Genomic DNA, 15,221 nt, shown 5'->3' on the forward strand with positions numbered 1-15,221 from the left:
GCTCAGTGTGGGAAAGTGGCATATAAGTTAAATCAGTCAACCAATTTCCTGGTGAATTGTGTCCATTTGGGAGAGAATAGGGCTTCTTTGGGTAGAAGGGCACGATATACATTTAATAAAATAAATAACTAGCCATTTAGGTTTTCCACATCAGACACCAAAATGCCTTGGATAAGGCATCACTGCTAATTAAACCCTTCTTAGCAGTCATAAGTGCTCTGGGTCTTTATCATGAGACTTTATTTAGAATTTGTACTCATTGCTGTCTTGGAACTACCCAAGATACCCAAATGGGAAGCAGCTAGTAATTGGTTTGATCTGTGGATGCAAACTTACAGATAATAATAATAATAATAATAATAATAATAATAGGCAAACTGAGAGCTACTTGTGATTTCTTTTTACATTTGAAAGGACCTCAGTGGGAGTTGTTGCCTAGCAACAGCCAGCAAAGACAGATTGTTCCCGTCCAGGTCTGAGCGAGATCCAGCTGCTCAGCCCCACTTCCCTGCCTCCCTGGATTTGACAGGAGCTTTTGGATGGCATGATACCAGGGTAGAACCAGGAAGGGGCAGAAAATGCTGCGTGGATAAGGCTGCCTGCTGGACTTGAGAGGTGGGGAGCGCTTCTCAGCCCAGGGGCCTCCTTCCCTTGCTCGGTCCCTCCTGCCCCCCAGATGAGAGCCAGCATGGTGTAGTGGTTAAGAGCGGTAGACTCGTAATCTGGTGAACCGGGTTTGCTTCCCTGCTCCTCCACATGCAGCTGCTGGGTGACCTTAGGCTAGTCACACTCTCAGCCTCACTCACCTCACAGAGTGTTTGTTGTGGGGGGAGGAAGGGAAAGGAGAATGTTAGGTGCTTTGAGACTCCTTAGGGTAGTGATAAAGCAGGATATCAAATCCAAACTCTTCTTCTCTAGTCCTTCCTCCTAGTCCCCTTTGCCTGCTCCACTTTCTCCTGGTTAGCTGCCTCCCTATTCCCAGTGGCGTAGCGTGGGTTGTCAGCACCCGGGGCAAGGCAAGTAATTTGCGCCCCCTAACCCGTGGATTTGCGCCCCCTAACCAGTGGATTTGCGCCCCTAACCCTAACCCCCAGATGTTGCGCCCGGTGTGGCCAGCCCCCCCTGCACCCCCCACGCTACGCCACTGCCTATTCCTGCCCATTTCCTTTGACTAGACTCCTTTCCTTGCTAACCCTGCGTGACCCAGCACTTTCTCAGCCCAATCCTTTTTCCTGTTCTGTATCAGGAAGTTGACCAAGCATCAGGCATACACACACTCCTACAACAACAAGGAGCTAAAGGTAAGCTGAAGGCAATATGTGCCATTGCTTGTTCCGCAGCAAAGCAGACCCCAATACTCCTCTCTTGGCTTTTAATTCCCTTCTCCTCAGCTACCTACTGTGCCCTGAAAAGATCCCAGAAATGCCATCCTATATCCCACCTGCATCATCCACTAAACTAGGGCCCTTGAAATGTTGGACTCCAACTCCCATCAGCCCCAGGCCAGCATAGCCAATGGTCATGGAAATGGAAATTGTAGTTCAAAAATATCTAGAGGGCCCATCACTGCACGAAACACATATTGATAATCTTATGTCCTTGTTTTATTCCTTCCACCTAACTACCTGGCCTCTGCAATGTGTTGAGCTCTCAAACTGTGAATATTTAATTGTTTAATTGTTTGCAGTGCTTATGTGCTACCCGGTAGCAATGTTACCTGGGTGGTTTACAACAATCCAGCATTAAAATGTAATGACAAACCAGCAATAAACAACAAAAAGTAGCACAAAATGTTTCGTAGCAGCAGCAGCTAATAAAACAGTATAATAAGATTCACAGCATTGCTAAAAGTATGCTGCAAATGGGGATTATAAATGCACAGCTCAAAAAATATTTATGATTCCTGATCAAAATACACAAGCTTCTGCTTTCCACCAGTTCACACATCATGGTAACCAAAACCCTGACTTAGCATAAATGCAAAAGCATCTGCATTCCCAGAGAGACCACAGCTGCTTTGCTCCTACTTGGGTCATCCTGCTGCATCACTGAGAGCTAAGCAATGGTTTGGTTTAGCATATCATCCATAAAACAAACCGTGGCTATAGCTCATCATTTGTCTGGAGTAAGGGAAACTATGAGCCCACGTTCCAATGACACACTAAGCCTAACCATGGCTTAGCTCACAGTGGCACAGCAACAGGCACTGAGGAGCAGCAAAGCAGCAGCAATCTCCCCTGTAGGAAGGAACCCACATCGATTGCCTTAGCATACCGTGTGAACTGGGTCTGTACTGAGTTGCAACTGCACGGGGCTTTTGGACAATCTAGGAAATGGGTCAGGAACCTTCTTCAGCCGTAGGCCGGTCCACCGTCCCTCAGACCATGTGGTGGGCTAGACTACATTTTGGAAAAAATAATAATGAACAAATTCCTTTGCCCCACAAATAACCCAGAGATGCATTTTAAATAAAAGGACACATTCTACTCATGTAGAAACAAGCTGATTCCCAGACCATCCATGGGCCAGATTGTGAAGGCAATTGGGCCACATCTGGCCCCTGGGCCTTAGGTTGCCTACCACTGATCTAGGAGCAATAGGAAACCTTTGGAGTATTCTAAGTGTTTTCTGCTTGGCTTTTATCTACTTGGATATAGTCCTAATTTCATTTAGTTATAACTTCATTAGGGTCTTACATATGTAAAGATACTAAGTAAGATCATGTATGTGGAGATTAAGGCTGTGGTTTTATGGACAACTATTTGGAAAGAAGTCCTGCTGAACAAAATAGGGCTTACAGTCTGGTCCTATGCATGTTTCTGAAGAACTGTTCAGAATTTTCCAGAAATAAGGCACCGAAGGCACTAGGCAATTTTAAAAAATGCTATTATGGCAACTAGTTGGTATACATACATTTGGGGAACAATTGAATTCAACAAAGCATTTCTTTTTTTTTTTAAAGAATCACGAAAATACACAAAGCCAATTAAAAATCAGAATAAAATACACAAAACCAATTAAAAAAGCAGAATAGAGCAAAGCAAATGCCCTTAGAAACAACAGTCAAAATAAATACAGCACAGAGATAGCCCTGCGTATTGGGAGGGGTGGGGGTTGTAGCTGCAATGGAACTGGACTTCCTTCATATGCAAGCCAACCTTGCCCCCCTCCCCGCCCAGGATAAACTTTGAAGCAGGCCCTACTATTAGATCTTTATTGCTGCGGATGTTTGATTTCAATCCACCTTGTAGTGAAAGGTATGGACTCTGCCCCTCAGATAGGATGGGGTGGTTGTAAACTAGAGAGATTATATCCTGATGGGCAGTCAAAAAGGAGGGGGCAGTGGTGCGGGCGAGGAAAGCCAAAATGTGGGAGGGATTTGCGAGAGGATCAAGTGGAAGGAAGCATGCTACAATACAGTACAGGGCAACGTTTTGCGACACGTATCACCCAGAAAATACTTTGTACTTAGTACCCAGTATAGGCCAATGCAATGGAAGGAACCCTGTTAAAACGAAGAGCTCCGCTTCTAAACATTTAACAAAACCCAAGAAAGCAGACAGCCGAGCAATTCCTGAACTGAATTTCAGTCATCTAATGAAGCAGCCAACATGGTAGGCCTGCAATAGGGAGCAGAAAAAGGAACCCATACTACTGCCAATTCAATTCAGAGCCTAGCAACAGCAGAAATGTGGAAATAGGATAGCCAAGCCTTCCTTAAAGTCCATCACATTAGGACTTCATGGGATAAAAATGAAATAATTGCATTTCCTAACGTAATTACCTGTGCAATCTGACCAGATGCAGGCAAAGGAAGATAGCTGACTCTGGGCATTGAGAAGTTCCCAAAGGAACTTGCCAGTGGATTGTAACCACGCTTAATTACTAAAATAAAGTCACCATTTTGCATTTCCACCTCAAGCACCATATGTTGAGCCACACCTGGCTAACGAATGGTCAAGGCTGCAGTGTGAGTTGTCACAGCCTCTTGCCCATGGATTCTGCACCGCATTTGCCCTTGAGAAATTCACTGTTGATTACTTCATACATGTGCATACCCAGTAGAAGCAAGCACATCCATACATTCCTCTCTATCCATGTCCCTGTACAATATGAGCACGCATGTGCATTATGAGCTTAAGCCCTTGCAGCATTCCTGCAGAATGGTGCTCAACACACACCAGCTCAACACCAACCTTCAACACATCGACTATTCATCGTCTCACAATAGTGCATTTCTTATTATTTTTCTGCGATCTTAGAGAAGCCACATTTCATCCAGGAGAAGAAAAAAACAACAGAACAAGCCAAAGCTCTTGCCTAACAAATCCAGTTCCACCACTTCATTAGGCTCCTTCTGCAACGCTTCTAAGCCAGAGTCAGGGTCAGAGCTTTAACCTTGTCGAGCTGCTTGCCTAGTCTAGTCGGTGCTGGGTTTGTGCACAAGCAAAATAAACTGCAGCTTGGGGCCTCAGATTATGAGAGGCCTCTAAGTAAAAAACAAACAAACTAAACTAACCTAAATTTGGAGTTTTGCATAATTGGTTAATGAAGGAAACAGGAAAACAAACTCATTCTGATATGATGAAATATACTCAACAGCTACACAATAATTTGTCATGTTGTGTTTATATGTCTATTCAGAAATAACAAGAATATTCTTTTAATATATGCTAAGAAATCATATGGTATTTTCATAAGCAAGCAGGCTTATTGCAAGACGTGCAAGATTGTTAAGTTTTTGGTTGCATCCTAGCCTATGCATCGGCATGTATACAAATACAATAGTTCATTATTTCTATTTTCATTGTCCTTCTTGTTAGAATAATACAGCCTGGGTAACGCTCAGGGGCCTCTTAAAGCTGCCATAGCTTAGGGCCTCAGCATGTCTTAATCCAGCTCTGAGTCCAGAGGCTGCCAACAGGGTGTTGGCCGCCAACGCCAGGTATTCTGGAAGACCACTCCCATCCCTAAGCATGGCCATGTTGGCTGGGGCTGAGGATTATGGCTTTGGCCCATGATCCATGACCTAGTCTTTTGCCCTGTAGGTTCCACTGATTTGTTGCAACCCAGAGTTTTGGCCAAAGGCCTATGCTGGCTGAGATGCTTTCAAATCCCCAGTGAAAGCACCTGCTATCTGCACCTGGCTTTGTTAGACCAATTTTTCCTTCCTCTTACAACTGGCTTAGCAAGACCATTCTCCAGCTCATTTAGGTGTAAACACATTAGCATATACAAAACTATTCAGCAGGGCTTAGGCCTCCTGGCTCCTATTTGGAAGCACGTTCTGCCTATAGGGATACTGTGGTGGTGGTCTTTTGTAGCATTTGATTCTGGGAAACACATAGATAACAGATCTGCCTTAAGGCAACTCAGAAAGCAATAAAGATTTCTTTAGAAGTCGAGTCCTAGAAGCCCTTGGGGTCACCAGCAAGCTGGCAATGGCAGTTAACTCATAACTTCCCTATCAAAATATCAAACCCCTCTACCTTACTAGGAGATGCTATAGGATGAAAGCCATACACTGAAAGCACTGCGCACAGGAAACATCCCAGAATAAAAGCTCTCCGGCCAGCAGAACACACACTCAGGAACACCAGGAAGCACAAATGAGAATTGGGACTTGGGGTCGAAATCAAGATTGTGCTGTGCACAACGATACAAAACCCTGAAAACAGCAGCTACCTAAGTAGTGATGACAGCTAAAAAGGCACAAACTTATTCTCTGGTCTCAAATATTGTGTTGGAAAGAATGCTTGGATGTTGCTGCAGTTTTTTTATATATAAGAAATAATCATTGGTTGGGTAACACATAAGAAACATTCAGTACTAGCGCTGGGAAAATGAGAGGTCCCCAGATGCTGGACTAGAAACTTACAGTAACCACAAACGGGAAGAAGAAAATAGAGCATGATTCATAGTTAGCATCTGCATACAAGGCTGCATGTAACTAGCTGTAAAGGGGACTCCGCCTCACCCCACCCTTCCAGCCCCTCAAAGAGGTCGGGTTAAGAGCGAATAGCAACAAGTAATCCGGCAACAATACAGTAAATGGCTTTTTGCACAATCAAATCCATACAGCCCCTCTCGCAGGGCGCACCTAACACATCCCTCACTCCTAGGAACATCCTCATAGGATACACACGCATCACATGCCCCTCCTCCATAGGAAGGTACATGCACCGCCACCGCCACATCCTTCCAGCCTGCCTCACCCCCCGGGATACCCAGGGGCGCCTCTTTTCTGTGCACCTTCCACGTCTCCCCCTCTTCCACCCATCATACTTCATCTGCACACACACACACACACCCCAATTCACCGACGACATGCTATGGACGCGAGTTCTCACCAAAAGCGCACGCCAGCGCTGAAACCCGGGTCTCCACCAGCCATGCCTGCCCACTTCCTTTACATGCCCAACACCTGAAGTTCACATCAGACCTGTCCGCTCTTGCATACACACGCACCCGTTCGCCTTCCTCCTCTTTCGTGCGTATTCCCCAGCCTTCCGTTGGGCTGCCTTCTGCTCCTTCCGCAAGCACTCCTCGGGGTCTCTCTCCGAAGGAGGCGCATCTACACCCGAACCCGCTGCGCGGCAGCACCCTTTCCCGTGCAGACGCTCCTCCAGACCCCAACCCCGGAGCAGCAATGCCCCGGACAGAGCGCGCGGGGGGGGGGGGGGACCTGGCAAGGGCGAGAATGCAACGCACTTTTCACCCGGGGAAGAGGAGGCGCGCTTGCCGCCTCGGCCATCCGCGCGCAGGAGCGAAGCACGAGCGCCAGCCAGGGCAGCTGCCAGCCTCGCCCGCCCGCCCGCCCCCCCCCCGCTCGCCGCACCAGCAAAACACGCGCAGTCCGAAAAGGCGCTTGCAGGGATGCCACGTCCCCGGAGCCCGCACACAGGCAGGGCATTCCGGGGCAGGGGAAGGAGTCGGGGCGGGGGGGGGCACACGAGCGAAACGGAGTTCTCCCCCCCCCAACACCCAACAAGTGGCAGGAGGCGAGGGTGCTGGGGTCCTGGCAGGAGCCCGGCTACTTGCCCCCCTTTCTGATCCGGGAGGGGGCGCACACAGCGCATCGGGGTGCAGCCATCGGGGGGAAGCCAGGCGTCGCCCACAAACGCCTCCCTGTCGTCGTCCCCCCCCCCGCTGCTTCTCGCTTGTCACGGGAGGGGGGTAGCTATGTGCGCGGAGCCCTCACTGCCCCCCCGGGAACTGCTTCCGATTTCGGCGGCGCTCCCGTCTCCGCAGATTGGAAAAGATTCATTGAGACCCCGATCCGTGAAAAAATAGGGTGCCGAAATGGAGGGGCGCGGGAGGAGAGAATGAATCGAATTGGCTCCGGGAGGGAGAGCAGCAACGGAGGCGCCGCAGCTCGCGGGGGGGGGGGCGAAGCAGCTGGATGCGGCGAGAGGAAGAAGGACCCGGCGCAGGACCGCAGGAGAGTCGCCTGCCGGCTGGAGCAAAAACTTGACCCCCACAAGCTGCCTACCAAGTATCCCCATCCTCGCCCCTCGCCCGTCCGTCTTCGGGGAGCTGCGCGGCTGCTCGCCCGCCTCTGCCCCCGCCACCCGCAGCCTCGAGCGGGCGCCTGCCTTGCTCGCTTCCCTCCAGCCCGGCGCCCGCATTCCGACACAGCCGCGAGCCGAGCGCGGTCCTCCGCCGCGGGGTCCGCCCTGGCCGCTTCCCGGCTGCCCGCCCGCCCGCCCGCTCGCCGCGCCGCGCTCCCTTACTTCGCGGCGCCCGGGGCTTCCTCCTCGCTCGCCGCTCCTCGCCGGGCATCTTCGCCTCCCGCCGCCTGCCCGCTGCTCTCCGCAGCAAATCCGCCAGCAGCCGGGCTCTCCGAGCCCCCCGCGCCGTCGCGCTCCGCTCCAAATCCGCGCCGCTCCGTTCAGTCCCTTCCACCCGAAGGAAGCCCTCCCGCCTGCCCGCCTGCCCCGCTCGCCCGCGCCACGAGCCCAGCCAAGCAGCCGCTGCTGCCGGGGCGCGCGCCGAGCCGGGCTGTGTCCGAGCCGGAGCTGCTCTCTCGGTGTGTGTGAGGAGGAAGTGCAGGGGAAGCGCAGCCCAGGGATTGCATCGCCCCCCCCCGCTCCTCGCGCGCGCGCGCGCCGCCGCCGCCTCCCTCTCCGCGCTCGCTCCCTCCCGGCTGGCCGCCTCCTCCTCGCCGTCGTCCTCGCTGCCCGGGGAGAGGGAGGCGGAGCTCCGGCGCCTTGGCAGAGCCGGTGCCCAAGCCAAGCTCCGCGCGGAGGTGGCCGCAGCGCCAGCGACCCAGCCAGCCTCGCGTGCCTTAGCCGAGCCCAGCCGCGCGCTCGCTCGCCTCCGAGGAAGGGGACCAGCCCTCCCCGAGCGCCTCCGGGAGCATCACCGCCCGGCTCCTCGGCCACTGACTTGCCTGCTTGGGGGGAAGCGATGGGCAGCCCCGCGCTGCCCGGGGAACTCGCCGCCAGATGCCCGCCCGTCCGCCCCGCGGATTTGCAGCCCGTCGCTGCAGCCGCGAGGTCGCGCGCTGGCGCCCGGCAGCAGGAGGCGTCCCACTCGCGGCGGCGGCCACGGCCACTAGGGGCGCGCGAGGCCTGCTCCCCACGAGGCGCCGGCGAGGCCTGCGCGCCCGCCCGCCCGCCTGCCCTGCTGGCCGGAGCCGCTTGGAGCGCCGCGCCGCCTGCCCGCCCGCCGTTCGCTCTCCCCGCGTGACTCCCGCTGACCTTGCCCCCGCCAACCCTGCCGCCCGCCCGCGCGCCCTCCTCCTCCTCCCCCGCTGTCCTCGCGGCCGGTTCCGGTGAGTCACCCGCGCGTCGCCGGCTGCACCTGCCGGGGGAGGAGGGAGCGAGCTGGGACTGCGCACCTGCCCAGCCGCCCGCCCTTCCCCCTCGCCGCCACTGCAGCAACCCCGAGGGGGCTGGCCAGTGCCATTCCGCTGCCCCTCGGGGTCGCGCGGCGGAGCTGCCCTCGGGATCCGTCTCCGGAGAGCCGCTTCCGAGCAGGCGGCGACCCTCCCGCAGGCCCTTTGGGGCGGGCGGGCGAGGGGCTTCCAGGGAGAACTCCGGGCTGGCGAGGCCAAGATGGTTGCCAGCTGCCCCGGCATCCAGGGCGGCCGAGAAAACAGCGGGGACTCACACGCGGGAAGCGGCTGCTGAGCGCCGGCTCCTCCTCTGCCCCTTTAAGCGGCGCGGGCCCTGCTCTGCCAGGGGTCCGGATTTCCAAGCTGGATTCTGGTCCTTTGCCAAGGACTGAGCGCTCGTTAACATTCAGCCTGGCGCTCCCGGTGCCAAGCTGCCAGGCTCCAGAGATTCCTGGCTCTTGGGCCCCTGCAGGCCGGCCGCGTCAGGCAACTCAGCAGGCGCCTTGCGGAGCCCTACCGGGGTGGGGGGCTGCCGGGCTGCCCTGCTGGCGAGCTCCCAAGTCCGCACGGGGTACTCTCTAGCATCGTTAGGAGTAGATTATGGGCAGAGCCAACCTGTTAAAAACACGTGTTGCTTCTTTCCTGCAGCTCCAGATTTTTTACATGCTGCTCAGCTCTATGAACCTGTTGCGCAGCGCAGCCCCCGCGTTCCTTCTTCCCATACATGCTCCATTCGCCTTCCATAACCCAATGCACCATCTAGAGGCTGCTTTGTCTTTCAATGGAATGACGGGCTTTATGTGAATTTGAGTCCTTGGGCTGTGTGTGTGTGTGTTTGTGTAAAAAAGAGAAAGAAAGAGTATCTGCATCTTCCTGGGAGAGAGGGGTCTTGTGAGGAATGTGAATTTCTTATCAAAAGACTCTTCCCCCCCCCCCCAAAAAAAGAGCGTCTCTAAGGATTCCTGCTGCTCCTCTTTGCTCCTACTCATCTCTCCAGGCTAATCCTCCACTCCTTGCTTGCTCCAGGCTTTTCTGCTACTGCCCACTGCTCTGGAGCTATGTTTACCCCCCCCCCCACTTTTGTTTCATTTCATCTTAAATTAAATCATATCCAAGGCTTGAAGTTTGCTTTCCCCTAGTACATCACTCGATGCTGATGTTCGGAAAAGCAACACACTGCAGTGGAACTGGCCACTTCTAGCTTTTAAGTTTGATCTTCCCCCCCCAGTGAACTCTGACCCCAATTAGGATGGCGTTTGCATGTTCCCATTGTAGCTACAAATCTGGCTAAGGTAATGTGCCTTTTGCCCAGCCCAGTCTCAATGGACTTTGCTCTGTTTACTTTGTAGGTAGGCCTGCAAGGCTTTGTTTGCATAAGATACCCAGGTAACTGGTGTGAGGCCGCACCTGCGTTAGAGACTGGGGAAGGGTTATTCTAGTTGGGTTGTTAAGACTAGGAAGCATGCAGCTGGTATTAAAAAGTTACCTTTTTCCTTTTATCTTCCGTCTGCTTTCAAAAGCTTGCTGGAGCGTCAAGGACGTTGATGGGTTGAGATCATGTTCAGCTACATGGTCTTCCCAGAAGTACAGTACACTTCCTGTTCCTGTTCCTTCAGGTGTTTCCAGTTCTTAAAAGAGAACTGAATGTTACCGTAAGACAGATTTATGAGGAGAGAAATTGAAGTAGCAACGTCCCTCCTCTTAACTCACACAAGAGTCAAAAGGAGGGAGGTTGTCACTTGAATGTCCCTCCTTCAAAATCTCTCCCATTAATTAACTCCCATTAATTTCCTGGTGGGTGGTGTTCAGAGAGCTGCTTTTGTTTATCTCGCACCCCAGTCCTTGAGTGGCATGATCCTCTGCATTTGCCACCTGAGGCAGCTCCTTGCCTGTGCCTTGTGGGTACAGCTGCTTATGACTGAAAGGCCCTGCCCATTCCCTTCAGCTTGGTTCCTACTGTGTTCAAGGGGAGGAAGCGAATCTTCATGAAAGCGTGGGTGATCCTCAGAAGAAGAGCGGCTCTCAGCATTGGCTTCTCTCCCTCAACCACCCGCAGGTTTTGATGCTGCCCCTTCCGGAGGACACTGGGGAGCTCAGCATGGCGCAGAAGAGTCCATCAGCCCTACCTTGCTGTGGCACATTGCACAGAGACAGCTGCAGTGTGGTGCCACGGGGCCTTGTCAGGAAAACAAAGTCTGTGATGGGAGAGTAGCCAGATAAATCTCCAGAAAAGGGGAAATATAGGAGAGCAAATGAACCTTACATGAGAATAAATACTCTCCCCCAACACAAATGCTGCAAACCTGGCTTCTGGTTGCTGTGAGCTGTTTCAAAGGCTCCTCTGTTCTCTCCTCATCAGCTCTGGGCTCCACAGGAGGGGGGAGGGAGAGGATTCGGGCAGCTAATGCTAATAACACAGATGTTCTGACAATTCTCTCCTTCCTACAATTAAAAACAAAAGGCACTGAAAAACAAACATGAGGAAATGAGCAACATGAAAGACTCTGGGCTTTTTTCCTCTTCCCCCATACAGTATTGCTCCTGCAAACAAATACAAGGCGAAACAAAGATGGGTGTCTCTGTGTGGCAGCCTGGGCACCATGCTAGATCTGAGCGCAATGTTGATTTTTCAAGCCAGGTTCTAATAGTATCTAGGGCACACTTGGGGAGATGTTCTGCTGATATGAGGACCGCCTGGGCTGCTTTTAAGAATTTACAGTACCAAATGGGTGGGCAGAAAGGAACCACTGTTTGGGGAGGGAGCACTAGCTCACACTAAGGGGGGGTGGGGAATAGACATGAAATAGACAATGTTATGGTGGTGGTTCAAAGACACAGTGCTAATTCCTGGGTGTTGATTGTGATGACAATCTCAGAGTTGTCATGCTGATCGGCAAGTATAGGCAGGAAGTGTGCCAGTTTGGGGTCCTCAGATAGAATGCATGTGCTGATATTCTTGTATGATATTCACATGGATTTGGGGTGTGGCCTCATCCTGAGTCCAGGTTATAGTCAGAAGGGTGCCAGACACTGTGAAACCTTGGGCTGGGGTTGTCAGGAGAGAAGGTTTTGCATTGATTTGGGGTGGTGGGTTTTTTGTTTGTTTGTTTCTGTTTTTTGCAGCATCACTCACATATTGGAGTGGCACCAGGAAGGTGTACTTGTGTAGGTGTGATTCCTGTCGCACTGGGCTTTTCATGGAAGCCATGATGTATGCTCTTCCCTGGAAAGCTTTCTCTCTCTCTCTCTCTTTCCTCTTGCCTGTAGGATACATGCTGCCAAATTATCAAGAGGTTGTTTTTATTACTGTTTTAACTCTTTCTTTAACCTTGTTTTTCTCTCTGCTGCACTTTCACTCACTCATTAATTTTGGTATTTTTCTCACGGTATATAACCCCTGTCACGGCTGCCATGGCAACAGGAGGGAATGCGTTCAGCGCTAAAATATCCTCTCAAAAATAACAAAAATAAGAAAACACAGGCAGCTTGTGTCAGCCACTGCAAATGCCAGTTTGATGCAGACCTTGCGGTGATGGGAGGAAGAGGAAGAGGCTGTGAGCTAGAGGAGAATTCCCATTATTAGCCCAAGGCCCCTCGAGTCGTGGTCTTGTCTGAAGATTACCAGATGTAGATGGCTGCACCCACTGAATGAGAACCCTCTGAGTTGATGTTGCCCTTTCCCCAAACTGCCCTTTGATGTCAGTTTTCCTTTCTGACTGTCGATTCCCCTGTTCCTTGAGAAGCAAGTCCCAGAAGGAAATCTGGAAGAGAGGGAAATATTGGCTGCTAATGGTTACATCACTGGTTTGCTCATGTCTTTCAGATTTCCCCCTATGAGCCTAGTATTCCAAATACCAAAAGAAGATGCCAGTCCTTTTTAAATATTCCCTGTACAGTATAGGGTCTTCTTCGGCACCCTGAGTTCTGCTGCTTCTCAAAATGAAGCAGCATTTCCGCTCCCACCCATTCAGCCTGCCAGCTCCCTCTTCTTCAGGACCTAATTCGTAACCTTGGCCTTTGGAGTCCACACAGAATGCAGAACACGGACCAAGAGGAGGAAGGGAGGGACTACGGCACCTGTGGGGAGGGAATGGCCCAAATTGCTCAGCTCATTTTTCCTTCACCACGTAATGTTTTTGTTTAGTCGTTTAGTCGTGTCTGACTCTTCGTGACCCCATGGACTAGGTACTCCTGTCTTCCACTGCCTCCCGCAGTTTGGTCAGACTCATGATTGTAGCTTTGAGAACACTGTCCAACCATCTTGTCCTCTGTTGTCCCCTTCTTCTTGTGCCCTCCATCTTTCCCAACATCAGGGTCTTTTCCAGGGAGTCTTCTCTTCTCATGAGGTGGCCAAAGTATTGGAGCCTCAGCTTCACGATCTGTCCTTCCAGTGAGCACTCAGGGCTGATTTCCTTCAGAATGGAGAGGTTTGATCTTCTTGCAGACTCTTCAAGAGTCTCCTCCAGACCAGAATTCAAAAGCATCAATTCTTTGGCAATCAGCCTTCTTTGTGGTCCAGCTCTCACTTCCATACATCACTACTGGGAAAACCATGGCTTTAACTATACAGACCTTTGTTGGCAAGGTAATGTCTCTGCTTTTTAAGATGCTTTCTAGGTTCGCCATCGCCTTTCTCCCAAGGAGCAGGCGTCTTTTAATTTCGTGGCTGCTGTCACCATCTGCAGTGATCATGGAGCCCAAGAAAGTAAAATCTCTCACTGCCTCCATTTCTTCCCCTTCTATTTGCCAGGAGGTGATGGGACCAGTGGCCATGATCTTTGTTTTTTTGATGTTGAGCTTCAGACCATATTTTGCGCTCTCCTCTTTCACCCTCATTAAAAGGTTCTTTAATTCCTCCTCACTTTCTGCCATCAAGGTTGTGTCATCTGCATATCTGAGGTTGTTGATATTTCTTCCGGCGATCTTAATTCCGGCTTGGGATTCATCCAGCCCAGCCTTTCGCATGATGAATTCTGCATATAAGTTAAATAAGCAGGGAGACAGTATACAGCCTTGTCGTACTCCTTTCCCAATTTGGAACCAATCCGTTGTTCCATATCCAGTTCTAACTGTAGCTTCTTGTCCCACATAGAGATTTCTCAAGAGACAGATGAGGTGATCAGGCACTCCCATTTCTTTAAGAACTTGCCATAGTTTGCTGTGGTCGACACAGTCAAAGGCTTTTGCATAGTCAATGAAGCAGAAGTAGATGTCTTTCTGGAACTCTCTAGCTTCCTCCATAATCCAGCGCATGTTTGCAATTTGGTCTCTGGTTCCTCTGCCCCTTCGAAATCCAGCTTGCACTTCTGGGAGTTCTCGGTCCACATACTGCTTAAGCCTGCCTTGTAGAATTTTAAGCATAACCTTGCTAGCTTGTGAAATGAGTGAAATTGTGCAGTAGTTGGAGCATTCCTTGGCACTGCCCTTCTTTGGGATGCACCTTAACAGCATCATCTTTTAAAAATTTAAATAGTTCAACTGGAATATCATCACTTCCACTGGCCTTGTTATTTGCAGTGCTTTCTAAGGCCCATTTGACTTCACTTTCCAGGTTGTCTGGCTCAAGGTCAGCAACCACACTTCCTGGGGTATACGAGACATCCATTTCTTTCTGGTATAGTTCCTCTGTGTATTCTTGCCACCTCTTCTTGATGTCTTCTGCTTCTGTTAGGTCCTTTCCACTTTTGTCTTTTATTATGGCAATCTTTGTACAAAATGTTCCTTTCATATCTCCAATTTTCTTGAACAGATCTCTGGTTTTTCCCATTCTATTGTTTTCCTCTATTTCTTTGCACTGCTCGTTTAAGAAGGCCTTCTTGTCTCTCCTTGCTATTTTTTGGAAATCTGCATTCAATTTCCTGTATCTTTCACTATCTCCCTCGCATTTTGCTTGCCTTCTCTCCCCCGCTATTTGTAAGGCCTCGTTGGACAGCCACTTTGCTTTCTTGCATTTCCTTCTAATTGGGATGGTTTTAGTTGCTGCCTCCTGTATAATGTTACGAGCCTCCATCCATAGTTCTTCAGGCACTCTGTCCACCAAATCTAAATCCTTAAACCTGTTCCTCACTTCCACTGCGTATTCATAAGGGATTTGACTTAGATTGTATCTTCCCGGCCCAGTGGTTTTTCCTACATTCTTCTGTTTAAGCTTGAATTTTGCTATAAGAAGCTGATGATCTGAGCCACAGTCAGCTCCAGGTCTTGTTTTTGCTGACTGTATAGAGCTTCTCCATCTTTGGCTGCAGAGAATATAGTCAATCTGATTTCGATGCTGCCCAGTACCAGATAATACCTGCTGCATATTCATTTCTATGGTGCTCTGCAGAGAACAGGACCTTCCATGTCCGCAGTTCTTTGTAGACCACAAGGGGGGCCTCACAGC

General features: G+C 50.9%; 1 protein-coding gene and 1 long non-coding RNA gene across 8 annotated transcripts in view; one reads left to right on the forward strand and one right to left on the reverse strand.

The window, feature by feature from the left end:
* Positions 1-9,589, reverse strand: part of PCDH1 (protocadherin 1) — an 80,708-nt gene extending 71,119 nt beyond the window's left edge. For 2 of the 6 annotated variants that reach the window (XM_083519057.1, XM_083519060.1), the window contains exon 1: positions 7,734-8,324. In XM_083519057.1, coding sequence (XP_083375183.1) covers positions 7,734-7,782 — 49 coding nt within the window. In that variant the 5' untranslated portion in view covers positions 7,783-8,324. Of the gene's footprint in view, positions 1-6,711; positions 6,873-7,733; positions 8,325-8,392; positions 8,684-9,454 lie in introns of those variants that run through there. The other 4 variants (XM_083519058.1, XM_083519059.1, XM_083519061.1 and 1 more) reach the window with 4 other exon arrangements.
* On the forward strand, positions 8,583-13,238 carry LOC310714444. 2 transcript variants are annotated; one of them, XR_014529773.1, is made up of 3 exons: positions 8,583-8,776; positions 9,488-9,639; positions 10,896-13,238. It is a non-coding gene; the product is annotated as an uncharacterized lncRNA (long non-coding RNA). The 2 variants fall into 2 exon arrangements; XR_014529774.1 differs by lacking the exon at positions 10,896-13,238 and having other exon boundaries at positions 8,662-8,776; positions 9,488-9,768.
* Positions 13,239-15,221: the final 1,983 nt, after the last annotated feature.

Source organism: Podarcis liolepis, assembly GCF_965112155.1.
Source record: "Podarcis liolepis genome assembly, chromosome: 8".
Classification (NCBI taxonomy): domain Eukaryota; kingdom Metazoa; phylum Chordata; class Lepidosauria; order Squamata; family Lacertidae; genus Podarcis; species Podarcis liolepis.